This window comes from Sylvia atricapilla, chromosome 4 (genome assembly GCF_009819655.1).
Source record: "Sylvia atricapilla isolate bSylAtr1 chromosome 4, bSylAtr1.pri, whole genome shotgun sequence".
In the NCBI taxonomy this organism is placed as follows: Eukaryota; Metazoa; Chordata; class Aves; order Passeriformes; family Sylviidae; genus Sylvia; species Sylvia atricapilla.
In genome coordinates, this window is record NC_089143.1 from 69156800 (window position 1) to 69173374 (window position 16575).

Sequence of the window (16575 nt, forward strand, 5' to 3'; positions counted from 1 at the left end):
AAAATAAACATTTGATGTCAGTGAAGAAAATTAATGGCATGGTAATTCAGATACTTCCTTTCCCTTCACGCCTTTCTCAAGGATTTTATCAAAAGTAAAGAGAGTGAATAAGATCCCAGTAGGCACTCAGAATCTCCTGGAAGAAATGATGTCCAAGTGCATTCCGCCAAGGCCTGGCAGCTGTCAGCATGCTCCTCCACAAGTCCATGCCCCCGATCATCATGGCACAGCTGGGAAGTGCTGGCTGTGTCCTGGCCACCCCCTACTCCACAAACAAGGACAGGGATCAGAGGAGCAAAGAGATATCACCAATGTCTGGGTGCTGCCAGGTGCTCTCTGAGCCCAGTCTGTGCTGAAGGTTTTCAAAATGATGGTTGAAAGCCAGGGAGGACTAGCCAGGCTCCTGAGCCCATCTCGTCTCACTTCACAGCTAGCCTATGGAAAACCAGTGCTGGCTCAGGGCAGGTGCCAAGACCTGTGGCTGAGCATGCAGCCCCCTGCACAGGTTCCCTGCTCATCTGTAAGCTGCACCCATTTGGGCTTGCCAACCTTTGGGGCAGCTCCCTATTCCCTGGGACCAACCTCACGTAATAGACAAAGCAGGGCTCTGAGCAGCAATATCAGCCTGGGTGTCCTGCCAGAAAACTGAGCGGTGGCTCAGTAGGTGGCACTCTGCATTCACAGGGAACCAGCGCCCTCCCAAAGGTGAGGTCTGCCCGTGCAGCTCCAGCAAACTCGCCCGCAGGCTCTGCTGCAGCACGGCAGCCCAGGGGAGTGAGCCTTGCAGCCCCTCTCAAGGCTTCTCCTCCTTGCACCACGCCTGGGGATATCCTCTGGAAGTTCATCCTGGGGACAGAATCCAAATATCCTTCCAGCCCTGGAAGAGGCTAACGGCCAAGATTAGTGCCTTTTCCCTCACAGCACAGATAAGAGCTGGGGATTATGGCACATGCCACCCAGAATGTCATGATACATGTGGCCTCTGAAGGGTGTTCTCTCCGAGAAACAGCCAAGCTGGGCTTTGCCAGGAGGCTGCCCTTTGGGAAGAGCTCCCCTGATATCCCACCAGAACAGGGGGAACACCTCTCCATCCGTAACTGGGTACTCATCACCATCTTGCTGCACTTTCTGGACTCTGAGGAGTTGTGCTGGTTGATGTCAGGGTGCCCCTCCTTCTTCAAGGTCACAGGAGTAGCAGGAGGAATTTGATGAAATGACAAATTCAAAGCATGGCAAGCCAAATTCCTCTCTGCTGGCAGTCAGTGAGATGGAGCCATCAGCTGAAGACTGGAGAAGGGAACATGGTGAGTCACCTGCTGGATATGCCATGTTTGGTCTCTAAACAGTACAGGTAACATGGGCAATTGCACTTGGGAAATCCAACTTTTCTCCTGCTAAGCCTCTTCCAATTGCTCAGCAGTTTGCCAAGTGCAGCAAATGGGACTGGAATGTTCAGTGCTCAGTATATTTCTTGGATTGGACTTAAAAAAATTAAAATGTTTCCAGTGAATCTCTGATTTAAAAAAAAAAAAAAAAGGGAGAAATACTTTGTTTTAACAGCTGAAGAAAAGAACATTTACGGGGGAAGCTGTGGTGCCTGGCTGAGGAAGCCAGCCTTGAGCACAACAGGATGGAGGAAGAGAGGGAAGATTCCTGGCTGACAAACCTTGCTTTGGCCATTCTCAAATCACCAACTCCATGTTTCAGCAGAAGAGACCCCAAACCCCAAAGTCTTTGCCTTTGGAGAAACTCCCATCATGTCCAAATGATCTCTATGAACTCCAGGCACTGAGACTTACAAAGGTCTTGTGGGAAGGGAACCCCAGTCCAAGGGGGAAAGGAAGAGTCCTGTGAAGGCCGTGATTAGCCCCCAAATAGCACAGGAGCTGCTTGTTGACAGCCTGCAGAGCTCTCTGATGTGGGGCTGCAGTGATAAGCAGGATTTGCCTTTTCTCTGCTGTACCTCTGAGGACAGACAACAAAGGGGAAACACAACAAGAACCCCAGAAGTAAAGCTGTCAGCTCACGCCAGCTATTTTAGACGGTTTCAATTGCACCATGCACAAAAGGGCTGTAGAAGGTTTGCTGGAGCTGTCTGTATCAGCTGAGTGACTGATTCAGCATCTACTTTTCCAGACCTCGGGCATTGCCTCTCGGGATTGGCATGACCTGGCAAAGGCACCAGGAGCCACAAATTGTGTATGCCTGTGGAAGAAGGGAGAAGGTTCAATGACTGAGCGACTTGGATCCCTGCCACCTCGAGCAAAGGCTCAGTCAGCTTCCTGAGCTGTGAGTAATATTCTGTACTCTCCCAATTAAAAGGTCCAGATCCTTCTTTCCATTGCCACCCGCTGCCCTCCCACCCCTCTGTGCCATAGGACTGGAGCAGGGCGGTAACCAGGACCTTCATCCTTGACTCCTTGGGCCTCACTGGGTTCCCATGCTAGACCAGCACTTTAGAACATGCTGTCCCAGTTTTTCTCCCCTCAAAGCAGCAGTTCCCTCTACAACTACCTGAAAGGAGGTTGTAGTGATGTGGAGCACCCAGTTGCTTCTGCTGTGCCTGCAGTGAGAGTACTAGAGGAAATGGCCTTAAAATGAGACAAGGCAGACTCAGATTAGATACCAGAAAAATATTTCCACTCTTTGGGTGCTCAGGCACTGGAATAGGTTGCCCAGGGCGGTGGTCGACTCACCATCCCTGGAAGTGTTCAAGGAGCATCTGGATCTGGCACTGGGCGATGTGGTTTAGTGGTTTAGGGGTTACAGTGACAGTGCTGGGTTGATGGTTGGACTTGGTGGTCTTACGTGTCTCTTCCAGCCTTGGCGATTCTGGGATTCTTCAGCAGGTCTGCTTCCCGCTTCTTTACACCACAGCTCGGAGAGGTGGCCCCGGGGAGGTGCCCTCCGGGCCGTTCTGCCGGCGCAGCTGCCAGCAGCAGTGCCCCCGAGGAAGCACATTTGTCCCTGCCCCGTGGATGCCACCGCGTACTCAGCCGTCACTCCTGCGCCGCTCAGGGACACGCCACCACCGAGGCAAAGCGCGGTTGATGGCTGGGTTTATCGCAGGAAAATACTCCTCCAGAAGCTGCGGAGAGAGCGAGGACCACGGAGCTAGCCGACAGACAGGTGTGCCCGCAATAACCCGGCGCGGCCCCGACGCCGTGACCCGCGCTGGATCCCGGTTGCCCAGGGAAGCTGCGGGTGCCCGATCCCTAGAGGCGTTCAAAGCCCGGCTGGACGGGGCTTGGAGCAACCTGATCTAGCAGAAGGTGTTCTTGCCCACGGCAAGGGGTGGAACGAGGTGGTATTCAATGTCCCTTGCAACAAAACAAAACAAAAAAAAAACTATTGCAAGATTCCGTGTTTCTGCCATTCCCGGACTCCGTCATTCCGTAACTTTACGGTCCCGCCCCGCTCTGCTCCGCCCTGCTGACGCCGCTCCGCGGCCCGTCCCCCCCGGCCCCAGCCGCCCATAAAGTGGGCGGCGGCGGCAGGCGGTTCCTCATGGAGCGCTGTGCGTCGCCGGCACCTGTCGTGGTACGGCGACTCGTTCCCCCGTTCTCTGCGTGTCTGTGTCACCACCCGCCCTGGGACGGACGATGCGGGCCGTGGTGCTGGTGGCCGCGCTGGCCGTGCTGGCAGGTGCGTGCGGGCCGGGCCGGGCCGGGGGGCGGCGGGACCTGAGGGGGCTGGCGCCTGAGGGCAGCCCGCGCGCGGCCGCCGGCGGCGGGAGGGCGCTGAGGCGAGCGGGGGAGACCGCGGAGACCCCCGCCGCCCTCTGCTCACGGCGCCCTTTCCCCTCCCTCAAAGCCAAGCGTGCGGCTGCCGGCTCTTCGCCCAACGCCACGGAGCCGCAGCGGCAGGAGGAGCGGGAGCCCGGGAGCCGAGAGGGCGAGCCCGTGCCGAGCCCTGACTACGAGGAGGATGAGGAGTACGACGAGGCGCCGCCCGTCCACCAGTACATCGTGGACGACTTGATCCGAGGTGAGGCGGCGGCGCTGGGATCTCGCAACTTGCGAGTCCCAACTTATGCCTTTTCTTTCTTGGAAACGCTGCTATGCTTAGTTTGTGGAGTATGGAGCAAAAAACGTGCTTTGTGCTTGAAGCTGCTGCTTTAGAAGTCGCTGTCAGGGGTGGAAACTTAGCGTGAATGCGCCCAGGGTGTGTAGAAGCTACAGGCTAGCTGGTAGCTTGCTGCGTGTGGATTTAGTTCCTGATAAATGTGACAGGAGGGCTGTAGTTAGGTGGTGACCACCTGCTTCGTGTAGGAGTTTATAGGTACTGTTTGGCCCTAAAGGTTTGTTTTACATCAAGTTGTCTGTCTTGCTCAAAGAATTTTCTGGATAACTTCTGATGGTATCTTGTTTGGGTTGGAGTCAACTGAAATTTTCTTGGGAAGGCAGACGCTTAAATTCCTTAAGTGGCCACAGGAAGGTTTGTTAGGCATCTTTAGGGCAATGCTTCACTGTCAATAGCTGTTGTGTGTATTTATTGTAATTTGCCCGCTTGCTGAGCTCTGAGGAGATCTGAGCAGTCTGCCTTACTGTGGGAATGGGAGTATTTTATGAGTTCTGGGGTAAATGTAGTTGCAGCGCAAGCCAGGTATCTACAAGTGATTTGAACCTCAGTAGGTGTGAGTAGGCTGGCCCTGTTGCCTCCAGGGTGGATCTGGCTACTGATTTACCTGCAGAAGCACCCTGAGACTTGAATGTGACTAAAGGACCTCTTAAATGAAATGGGACCACACTCTATGTGGTCATGGAGAGAATTAATGGACTTCTGCTGAAGTTCTCCATGAAGATCTCTGGGGGAAACGTGGCTGTTGGTGTTATTGAGCAGTTTAGCCTGTAAAACTGCTGGCTTGGTGACTGAAGTGTTTTCTCAACTGCACAGAAACCAGACTTGTTACCTAAGGTGGTTGGTTTGTAGACCAGCTCTTCTGCTTGGCATGAGGTTTATCTGTGGATAAACCTTGAAGCTGTTATGATTCAGCTGTGGATGGCTTTCCTGGCTGGGCAGCCTGCAGACAAGGACACAGAGATCAAGCTGACAAGCTGAGCCTGGGAGAGGGAGGAAGGGAAGCGGCCTCAATTATGAAAGCGCGAACCTAAAGATCAAGTCAGACGGGATGGAGCAGGGGCCTTTGACTGTCAGAAGTGAGCACACACTTCCAGGCACGGGAAACCTTGCTGCAGGAACTGTGTACCTTGTTTACATATTAATATAGCTCATACCATTTTAATCAGACTTCTGGTTGCTGAAGGCATTTTTGCTTTTAAGTAACTTCAAGCCAGGCTTGTTGCTCTAGAAGTGAAAATGATCAGCTGTCTAGACAACAGTGAACTACACCTTGTTTCTTTGTATGGGCTCTCGGCACCAGAAATACAGGGTTAGGAAGCAGTTAGATCCAGTTGTGCCCTATTGTGGTGATCGCCTGTATGCATAGATCTGTGGGTAAAAATATTAATCATCCAGAAATGATTTTCATTAGGTCTTCAGAGCACAAGAGCAAAATTGAAGCTTGTTGTAAATAGCTGGGCTGTTTCTTGGGGCCTATTTAAATCCCCTGGGTAACTGTTACTCCTGAGTGTTGCCTGTTGCCCTGTGAGTGTGGGTGTTAGGGCTAGAAGTGCAGGGGGTGGATTCTTGCAAGGACTTTCCGTGCCAAGTTAGTCCAAACTCGCGCTACTGAACTTTGACTGCTGCATGGGGCAGCTCTGGATCTTCTGACCCTTAGTCAGTGGCTGGTTCATTCTCCTCAGTGAAAGGAACATGATTGCCCTAGCTTAAACCCAAGTGCTGCTAAGTCACCAGGATTTTAAACCACACTCTTCTAGAGGTTTGTCTTAATTGAGATAATGAGGGGCAGCAGTAAGCGGCAGAATAAATAGTCTGACTGTCACGGACTCTTGCTTTCACTCCTTCCCTGCACTCGGCATCTCTCACAAAGGAGAACTGGAAAGAAATTCTCCTTCTGAAGACAGCACTGCAGGTTGTTTAGGAGAAACCGGGATAGCAAGCTGCTTTGCCTCGGCAAGTGCCCAGGACTATCTAGCGAGTTACAGTGCCTTTCATCACTGATGCAAATGGAGGCTTTAGAGACATGGAGCTATTAGCCTTGTATCTGAGTCCATATAAAACTAGAGGATGGCTTGGCTCGGCATGAGCTCCCTGTTCTTTGCTTGATGCCATGCTGTTTCACTCAAGTATCCTTAGCTGTGAAATGCTGCAGTCCTGCGCCTCTGCTGCTCTTCATCGTTGCTGGGTCTTAGCTCATCTGCTCCTGCTGCCTCTGGTCTGCATGGCACAGGGCTTTAGGGTAGCAGAGTTGTGCTTTAATGAGCTGCTGAGCTTGCTGCCTTTGTGCTGGATGTGAGATGCCCAACAGCATTTTCACTTGCATCCTGTGCTTCCTGATCCTGATTCTCCTGTGGTGATGGCCCTCCTTGCTCTCACCAAATTCTTTAATTCAATTTTCTCAGACTTGTGCTTTCTAACACTTTTATACCAAGTCATCGTGTCCTTTTTTTTTTTCAGTTGAACCTGTGGTTAAACCCAAGCCAGCAAAGAGGGGGGGAGAGAAGAATGCTGGCAAATCAAGAAGGAAGAAGAACAAAGGGAAAAACAAGAAGAAAGGGACTCCCTGTGAAATGGAATACAAAAACTTTTGCATCCATGGAGAATGCATATACCGAGAACATCTCCAGATGGTGACCTGCAAGTAAGTTACTTGTACCTTGTGTGTTAGGTGTCATTGCTGTGAGCCAGTGGCATATGAGGGCTCAGAGGAAAAATCAGTGTCAACTTGGTATACATCCTGCTGTATTTTAACTGAGAATTTTTCTGCCATGTAAATTAAGTGATGATGGAATCTGAGATGCATAACAAGCCACTGAACTCATCAGTTGGTCATAAACTCAAACCAAAAGAATGAAAAGGTGTGTCTTTCTGGAACATCACACCCAAACTAATCTCGACTTGTTGAAATGCTGACAAACCTTGTGCTAGAGCAGTGACTGCATTTCACGAACATGCTCTGAAGTGAGCACCTTGAGATTCATGGGAAACTTGGAAGATGTCTAAGTCAGGTCTGAGTGTGTGTGGGTGTTCTTGGCTCCAGACAGCACAAAAGCTGATAAGAACTTGTGTTAATATTTACTTGCAGGTGTCATCAGGATTTTTTTGGTGAGCGGTGTGGTGAACAGTTCATGAAGACTCAAAGGAAGAATGATGTGGCAGACTACTCAAAGACTGTGTTGGTAGTGGTAGCTGTCCTGCTCTCAAGCATCAGCTTCATTACTGTGCTTATCATTGTGATAGTGCAGTAAGTATTATCCTCTTTGGTGTCTGTCTTCCTTAAGTGTGAGTGGGGCCTGTGACCGGTAACTCCAGAATGGCTCATCTGAATTACCTTTGTGAAAACCATCTGGAAAGGATGAGTTCTTATCCCAGCTTGGATATGTCTGGAGGGTAGAAGCTAGATCTGTGATCCTCATATTGTAAACCAAGAGCCTTTCTGCTCTTGCTACAAGCAGGGTAGTTAGACTGCTGCAGAGTATCAGCAAGAAGCCCACTAATGCTGACGCAGCAGTGTCTTTCCCTAATGCTTGTGGAGAAACCTGCAAGCAGCAATGTGATAGCCCCGTGCATGGCTGTTACCCAACAGCTGCATACAAAGGTGGAGGGTAGGAAATGGTGCTGTGGGAGTCCGTTTGTTAGTGGATGTTGCTGGGCTTAAACGCTTACGCTTAGAGTGAAAGCTAATGGGAAACAAATGCTGGTGGTCCCAAAGGAATGCTATTTCAGGTGAACCAGCTGCTGCAGTTCAGTGGGATGGGTTGTAGAATCTGGAGTCCTATTGAGAATAAACTCAAAGAGCTTTTCTGGGTACGTGTTTCAAACCACCTAACAAACTGAATATTGGAGCAGTCCCGCAGTTCTGTCACTGCAGCTCCAGCACTGTAGGGCTTGGGATATTGTAGAAACTCCAAGGTTCAGTCTAATTTCAGATCTTGATGAAGCACATCTGAATTGGGTACGTGCTGTACCTTTTCCTGCAATTCAGGAAACAAGGTATGCATTTGTCATTTCAGTGTTACTTCATATTTAACTCTGAACTTGAAGAATGCTGGGATGAACACTTGTTCTCTGAATACAGCCTCGTTCCTTGCTGCTAGGAGAGATAACCAGTTCTGTAGTGATCTAAGAGCAAATGATTATGGGTAGTTTCTGAAGTGCATTTGCTTGATGTTCTGAACTCACACAAAGTGGTAGCATGCTAATCTGTACCCTCATCCAGAGAAGCTACTTGGAATAGTCACGAGAAAAAACTGGAGAAACTGGGGGAAAATCAGTAAGGGGCTTCCTTATTATGCATTCAAGGGACAGGGACTAGATTTGAAGCCTGCAGGGTGCTGCTGAGAAGAGGAGGAAGACAGTGTAGTCTTTGCAGCTGTAAGCTAAAGCCACTAAGAAATCTGTCACCCAGAAAAATCTCCTGCTGCTTTGCACAGTCCCAGCAATAACCTCTCCTCATCTTGCTCCTTTAAGTCAAGAAGCTCTATCGCTGTGACGCACAAGTGTTGACTTCTAGTTCAGGAGTTCCTTGATTTTTATCAGCATATACTGCTTGATGCTGAATGCTTAAAAACTGTCTTGCTTGAAACTCCCTGGTGCCAAGGAATTGCTTGAGGATTCAAAGAACATGAATCTAAATGCTGCAGAGGATGTGGAGGCTGGTGACAGCAGGATGTGCATCAGGGTTAAGAATTATCTCTAACATGCCATAATTCCACAGGGTCAGGAAAAAGTGTCCGCAGTATGAAGAGAAAGAAGAAAGGAAAAAACTCCGACAAGAAAACAGAAATGGCCATGTTGGTGTGTAAATGGGGAGAAAGCAGGTATGAATGCTGACTTCAAACACTTTTCAGTCCTTCCAGGCTGTATGGGAATTGTGTGCTTGTTTTGCAAAGCTAGTGTTTGCTTTTAATGCTCCAGGTGTCCTGAAACACATAGATTACATGTGAGCAGCTGGCTTGGATTTCTGGTTTTTCAAAACCACCTTGAGTTGTATAAGTTGTTCAACAGCTCTGTTAAATTTCTGGCTGTGTTAAACACCTGAGTGAGGATGGGAAGCTGTACTCAGATAAATGAAACTATGGAGAAAAAGTCCTGAATATCTGGACGGAGGCAGATGTAGTGCAAGAAACAGTGGTAGACTTCAGTCATGGAAGATGGTGCCACAGCATCATCACCTCTTAGAAGAAAAGTACTGAGCATTTCCATATCTTTCCTGCAAGGAGAGTTTCAGGAAGTTTCTGATGCTCAGAAGCTGTGGACCAAAAGAAAGCTGCAAATTCTGTGTGCACCGCAGATAGCCTCTCAGTCAAGTTTCATACTGTCACAGCAACCATGAGACCATTGGCATATGTAGGTTGCTTCTGGGAGTGTTCTAGTGGATTTTACTGAGCAGGCTAGTTGGTCTCCTCTGAGGCCAGGTGTATGTGGCAGCAGACTCAAGGATCGTTACTGAAAAGGAGTTACACTACAAGCTGAGGATGAAGACATAAAAGATAGTCCTGGAAAATTCTGGCAGCACTTTTGAAGTTTTGCTTTGCCACAAGTCAGCTATAGATATTTCCTAGCTTTGCCCAGTGACAGTTGGAGGGCTTTGCTTACTTGAAGGTGAAGAGTATCTGTGCTCAGGTGTGCATACATCCTTAACCGACCTGCCTTGCTCGTGGGTTTGTCCTGGTGCTAGCACAGGGTGCTTGTGTCTTGGATGGTGATTAATGTGCCTGGTCTGCCCGTTACAGAACAATTCTGAAGTGGCCATTGCCAAGCTGCGGGGTACCTCTGGCTACCTGACACATCCCCCTGGACACTGTGGGCTGGAGCTGTTGCCACTAAGCCCTCATTCATCAAGAGAGAGGCTGCTGAAAGGAGACGTCAACAGGCCACTTGCTGCTGAATCACTTGCTGAGGAGACCAGTTATCACTGCATCTTGGCACAACAATGTGGAAGGAGCTGGCTTGTTGGACAGGACCTGTTGTCAAGACCCGCTAGAGACTACTGCTACTGAGCCTTTTGTCTCTGTGTGAGAGCTCCAGTCTCGACTGTTGTGTGGATAGACTTTGTTCTCTTAGCAAGTCTCCTTTGGCAGCTCTATCTCTAAGGGGGAGAACCTGCTGCTGCTTTCAGGAATGGATGGAAGGGAGAAAATTCTCTTCCTTCCCTCTACCAAAATGAAAAAGGGAAGAGGTTGGGATGGCTTCTCTCCCTTAGACCTCAGTGGATGAAAAACCTAACTCTGTTGTCACTGTGCTCCCTGTCTTTATTGGCTTCTGAGAGCTTCATCTGTAGCTGTGACTTTGCAGGCTGTTGGTGACAGATCTTTGTCAGCCACGCTTGGGTTCTGTTACTGTGTGTGTGGAAGTAATCCCTCCGAGTTCTGTACCACTCGTGGTGTGAGTGGAGTTATCCATTTGCGTGTGTGCTAGCCCGAGTGAAAATTAGTCTCCTCAGGATGCTGTGACAGTAGATGAAAGACCTGAAACTTTGCATCTAAAGGAAAAGATCCATGCTCAAACCAAAGGATAAGGCTGGACTAATCTCTTCTAAACAAAGCTACTTCTGTTAAACAGATACTTGTTGCTACATTAAGTAGTGCTTAACTATAAAATGCTTCACATTAGAGCCCATCAGTTGAACTTGACTAAGAACCTGTTACTGTGAAGAATTTAATTCAGTCACTGATCTTTGCAAGCAGTGGTCTCTTGTGCTCTACCTTCAGGTGTGAAGAACACATCTTACCTCAATCTTTTCTGACCCAGGTGTCCTTGGTTTCTTAACTGTCCATGCTGTCTTGAGCACAGAGTATTATTTGAGTTCAGTTTCTGCTTGGAAGAGTGATTGTGTTCTGTATAAACAGAGCAGAATTCTGGTAGCAGAGAAACACCAGTAATTGTCAAGTTATATCTATAAATATGTAAATATTTATTACTGTATTTAATATTTAAAGTTTCCATAACAAACCTATTTATTTTATAATTAAACTTTTTATATAACCTAATCATGGTAAGATTTTTTTTTTCTTGCTCTCAGGAGTACATGTAAACACTTGAAATTAGAGCTTGGTTTCTCATCAAAGCAAGAATTTCAACACTTGGGAGCACGAAGTACTGCCGTGAAGAACTGTAGCCATGTGTCAGGCATGGGCTTGAGTGCAAGAGTGCAAGCTGTTTGTAAACAAAATGTAGAAATGCAAGTACCTGTTTGGATAAGAAATCCGTTTCATTCAGCTACAAGGGATCTTCTAGTTACTGAATCAGGGAGAGGGTAAGTCAGCCGTGTCATTGGCAGAGAAACTTCAAACAGAGGTTTGAGCCAATGTTGTAGCCCTTTGCACTTGAGTCAAGAGTTGAAATACTGAATGGCAAGAGCCTTTCATCTCTGTGCAGCTGGAGAGAATTTGGACAGCAGCTTGAAACCTGGTCTTAAATAAATGAGGAAAAGCAGAATAGCCTCAGGCCAGTTACTCCCTAAGCAGAAAGGGAGCCTTGGCCTCCACTGTCTGCTTGGAATTTCTTTTCTTCCTTGGTTATTAGTCAAACTGTGTGCTAATGTTCCCTCTAAGTGCTTCTTGCAGTGAGCTGGGGTCTAAGTTCAGAGTTGCCTAAAAAAAAAAAAAAAAAGAGTTTCAAGGAGGAGAATTTGGCTTTATACGGTTAAAAAGAAGGGGATGGAGAAGATTGTTTTGAGGCCCTTTTTTGCATAAGCATCTTCAAGAGGTGTTGATGGCTGGGGCTTAGCTTGAAGCAGAGCTGGAGAAAAAATCCCAGCCATCAGTTTTAATTAGGATGCAGGTTGTGTATCCAGTGTGAGACTAAAACTTAGTCCTGGCTGGAGTTGCTGAGATGCCTTGACCTCCTGAGTTGGCCAAGGAGTTCCCAGGCTCTGAGAGCAGCTTGTATGGTATGTAGCTGAGGTTCAGGTAAGGTATTGCAACATCTCTTAGGAAGATTGCAAGGCTTCATTCCAGGGAACTTGCTTCATTACCAAAGTAAACAGCATTTCTCCAAGTGGCTTTTCCACAGGCATTTGCTATTAGAGCTCTGGCAAGAAAAGCTGTTTCTGTCAGTCCTGCCAAGATTTTTTTGCTTTGGAGTAAACAAGCTTGATCTCAGTGGTAACCAAGCCATGGCCTAGTGAGACTGAGGATGGATTATAACTCCCTTTTGAAAGCCATCAGACTCTTTTCCAAAAACTTTTCTCTCTCTAGTCTGCATTTTGGGGGAAGTAACAAGTATTTTACCTTTTAAGTGAAACAAACACTAGTGTGGGAAACAGAGCTGTTCTCCCCCTTCCCTCTCCAGCTTCTAAGCCTGACAGGAGTGAAGCTACCAGTGTAAGTTGTAGATTCCATCTATTGTATACTTTTAATACCCTGATTATTGAGTGGGCTGGAAAGTATTTTCCAAAAATAAGGAGTTAGGAACTGGAGAGGCAACAGTGGAGGGCAGACTACATAGAAGGCTTGCTCCTCTCTAAAGATTTAGGTTACAGCTGGGTTTTCTGAGAAGTTGTGAGGCCAGCAACTCTACTGCAGAGCTCTTCTTTGTGCTTTGCTCTTATTCAGTCACATCCAGCACTGCTGTAGCTCTTGCTTGCAGAGCTTTGCTGTGCCTAAGACATCATGAAGTCTCATGCAGGGCAGAAAAAGGCTGCCATTCCCTGTGGTGGCTTGTTGAGGACTTGAAACTGTTTTCTGTGTTTGGGAAATTTAGTTTAGGGAACTGAGGGCAAATCTCCCTGCCTGTGAATGGCATACATAATTATAGATCCAGAACTGATGTATATAAGAGAATAAAAACTCTCTTCATCATGCTTTAATCAATTATGAGTTCTAGCAAGCAGTAATGTGTTTTTTCTACTATGGCCTTGCCTAATAACAGCCTGCTCCAAGCTCCTGAATAAAAGTGTCATGCACAAGCACCATCTAGACCTACAGTGTCCAGTGGGCTGGTTGCTTAAAAGAACCCACAATAGATGGGTGGGACTGTGTGTCTGGAAGTCTCTTGCTGTCCAAGGATGCTGTGCTTGTGTGACAAGAAAATCTGATTTGCTGCAAGGCAAGAGCAAAGATAATTTTTATTGTTGATCCTGCATAGCCAGGTCTGCTCTTCAGGATGTACATCATCTGGCTTTTGACCTTCTTCCCTCACCATGGAATTGCCTTGGTTTCACTGAGCATGCCTGTATTTCTGGTTGCACGTCTTAATAATAAGTTATGCCTCAAGATTTTTCTTGACTTTTCACTGACAATGCTACTTTGAGAAGAGTCCATCTGTGTCCTTCTCACTTATAGCTGCTTTCAGCTAAGACCTGAGGGAGGAGCCTCATATGCTTACACAATTTTCTGCACACAGGGCTGATTTGGCAAGGTATTTTTGATATCCAAATCAGTATCCAGGGATAATGTGATGGTCATGCCTTCTTGCACAATTCCTTTGTCTTTCCTGAATGTTTTGTTCTTTGTGACTATTGTTGAAAGAACGATAGCTCATCATGGTGTTATCTATTGGGCACTTAATGGAGCTTTTGAGTGTTAGCAGCTGTCTATGATCAGGGAGCTTCCTGTCTGCTTCTGGACTTGGCTTCCCTCCACCTGCCCACCTCCCAGTATGCCCCTTTTCCCTTAGAGCAGTGGCAGATGTTACTTTGAATTTAAGAAGTTTTCCTCAGTAAATCCAAATGTAGGTGGACATCTATAAAGGTGTTTGTACTGTCAGCAATCCCAGACAGCTGTACAGTGGTTTGCTTCACCTGCATTCGAGTTGTTTGATGCAATTTCCAATAACTGATATAAAGGTCTGAGTCCTTAAAAGACTTTTGGTGTTTTTATATTAATATACTTACCTAGCACTACTGATACTTTGTATACTGCCTGAGCAAGCAGGGCTAAAAGTGAGGCTGTGAACTGGGACAGATGCTTGCCTGTCTTTGGAGGGGGTTTCTTGATCTGCTAACAATATGTCCCACTTTAGAGAAGAATCCTGCTGTCACCTGGCTCTTGTGGCATTCTCTTGGATAGGAAACCATGGTGGCACGTCCTTGGTGGCTGCTGAATGCAGTGAGTGAGCATGTGGAAGGAACAAGGGCTGCTTTTTGCTATCACTGTTGGACTCTGTTCACATGAGACACATCAGTGGACAGAAGGGTCAGACAGCCCTTAATAGGCAAACCTAGCTTCCTTCTCATTTTGTGAATAAAGATGTGCATACCTATCGTTCCTCTGCTGGTAACACCTTTCATGAGCCAGTAATCCTCGTTTGCTGCAATTCTGGCTTTGTCCATGACTCGGGAGTCACTTGGCTGAGACGGCTACACCTGTGTGTCAGAGGGAAGCAGCTATTGTCTGCTTTCTCTATAGGCCCACTGCCAAGGAAGCAGGATTTGTGTCTTCTTCAACCAAAGAAGACCTTTGAGGTAGTACTTTTTAACTCCAAAGTAGGGAAATGCTTTCAGAATGCATTTTCCTAGTAAAGACTGTCAGTGCATCTCTTTTCAGAAAGAACAAGTTTTTGTTTATAGGCTTCTTGTGTCATCAAGATATATTGTTTTGCATATGGTTCAGAAAAATAGACGATTCTCAGCTCAGCATTTTTTGACTGAATTAATGCAGTCTGTTCTCTTTGCATCTTGGGACAAAAAGCAAAGCTAAGTAGTCTGGGAGTCTGATCTAATCCAGCATTTCCAATATGTCTTTACCTAGATGTCATGCCTTCATTCCAAGATCATGCACCCTAAGTGAGAGAACACTGTCATCACTTCTAACTGCCTTTGGGTTCCTGCCTTTTGATGCTTTGTTCCAGACCTTGGAAAATAGTTTCTTTCTTTGGGTGTGTTTTTTCCTTATGCTGCTGCAATGAATTTGTGTTTCAGCATCAGACAGCAGTCAGAGGCCGGATTGGTTTGTGGGTGGTGCTGGAAACCTGCTGTTCTTCCAGAGGGTAAAAAAGTGCTGCTGATGTTGTACCATTCGTTACATTCTTTTTGCTTAGGAAATGAAATATTTTCAGCATTGCAGGTAAGCAGTTTAAAAAAAAAAAAAAAAAAAGTGGAAACAGAAACTACTTTTAGAAGTTTAAAGTGAGGAATATATTTTAAAATGTTGATATTAGAGCATACACAGCTCCTGTCAGTGCAGGGTCATAGCATCTCAGCAAGATCTCAGAGAGGCCAATGTCTTATCAGGTCTCCTTTCCTCTCCCTGCATCCCTGCTGGGATGGTAGACATGAATTGTTGGTGATTGAACAAGGGCCGAGCCTGGTAGTTGTCCCAGGTTTTACCCACAAGACTGCCCTTTTCTTGCATTGTTTGCCCTCACGTTTCTAAGTAATGTCATTTGTGTTCAGAAATTATTAAGGTGCACACAGCAAATGCAGGTGAAGAGTTTCAAATGAAACTTCCAAGAGTAATTTGCGTATGTGCAGAGTTAGTGTGGCTCCCATTGATACTTGTCTGCATTGCTTTCAGACTGTATCTGGCTCCTTGCAGTTAAAAGGCACTTCCCTGCCTTGTGCCTGGGGATGATTACTGTTGGGGATGAAAGGCAGACACCTCCTGGGTGGAGCAGAGCAGAGCAAAACCAAACCAGGGCTTAGGGCAACAAACGTTCCGTCAGGTCTCGGTCCCCCTCATTTATGATGAAAGCTTTTCAAATATATGCACAGTAGTGATGTGTGTCAATCCTGTGAGATGTCCTAGGGAAGTGCTGTAGTGTGTTGCCTGAAAAAGACAGCAGCAGTTGGGATTTCAGCTGGAAAGAGGAGTGAGGTGGAGGGATAGGGTAGCAGGGTCGAGCAAAATGGACCAAGTTAAGGACAGCATTTGAACCACTTCTCTCTTACCATAGGCATAGCAAAGGAATACTAAGGCATATTGAGGCATATTAAGGAATGACCCCTGTGCTGTCTAATTGCACATGGTAGTGCCAGTGCATACCAGTTCCAGGGCCTTTTGCAGGCTCAGCAGGAAGCATCATTTCCTTTCTGCACTGGGGGAGAGACTAGAGGGAAAACTGATACAGTGATGTGTGCTGTGACAGGGATAAAAACAGAAACCATTCATGGACCTTTGGGAAGCTTTTGTTAGCAACAGTAAGAAAAGGATCCCCTTAGCATGGCTGCACACTTATTTTTCTCAGCCACATTCACAGTCTTATAAGGTAGAGAGACATCACATAGAAAAGACATGGTGCTGTTAGCTATGCAGCCATGCCTTTAAAAGATAAAGTGAAGATTTGAAAGAAGACATGAGGTCCACAGACAAAAATGCTCATCCATTTTTCAAACCTCTAATTAGGTGCACAGAAGCTGCTGTTGTAGATGCAAGCTTGGTGACAGTACCTGCTAAAAGATAGCTGGTGGAATTTTGCATGTGGGAAGGTCTTTCTGCAGATGTGAAGAGAATTCTGCTTGTAGTGGAAAATAGGCAATGACTGCTTTTATGTTTGGTCCTTGGTTTACTATTTAAACAAAAAAAAAAAAAAAAAAAAAAAACGGAAAAA

At 46.9% G+C, this 16575-nt stretch overlaps 1 protein-coding gene across 1 annotated transcript; it reads left to right on the top strand.

The window, feature by feature from the left end:
• The first annotated feature begins 3521 nt into the window (after window positions 1-3521).
• Window positions 3522-11097, top strand: AREG (amphiregulin). The gene is made up of 6 exons (XM_066318272.1): window positions 3522-3645; window positions 3814-3987; window positions 6541-6724; window positions 7169-7327; window positions 8801-8903; window positions 9819-11097. Exons 1-5 carry the CDS (start codon window positions 3603-3605, stop codon window positions 8886-8888), a joined length of 648 nt encoding a protein of 215 aa, XP_066174369.1. The 5' UTR covers window positions 3522-3602; the 3' UTR covers window positions 8889-8903; window positions 9819-11097.
• The last annotated feature ends 5478 nt before the right edge of the window (window positions 11098-16575 follow it).

What these genes read in the sequence shown, in the direction of transcription:
- AREG (XM_066318272.1), top strand. Translation starts at nt 3,603, where the DNA reads ATGCGGGCCGTGGTGCTGGTGGCCGCGCTGGCCGTGCTGGCAG. An exon ending in CTCCAGATGGTGACCTGCAA is followed by an intron (nt 6,725 to 7,168) that starts GTAAGTTACTTG and finishes ATTTACTTGCAG; the next exon opens with GTGTCATCAGGATTTTTTTG. An exon ending in CTTATCATTGTGATAGTGCA is followed by an intron (nt 7,328 to 8,800) that starts GTAAGTATTATC and finishes ATAATTCCACAG; the next exon opens with GGTCAGGAAAAAGTGTCCGC.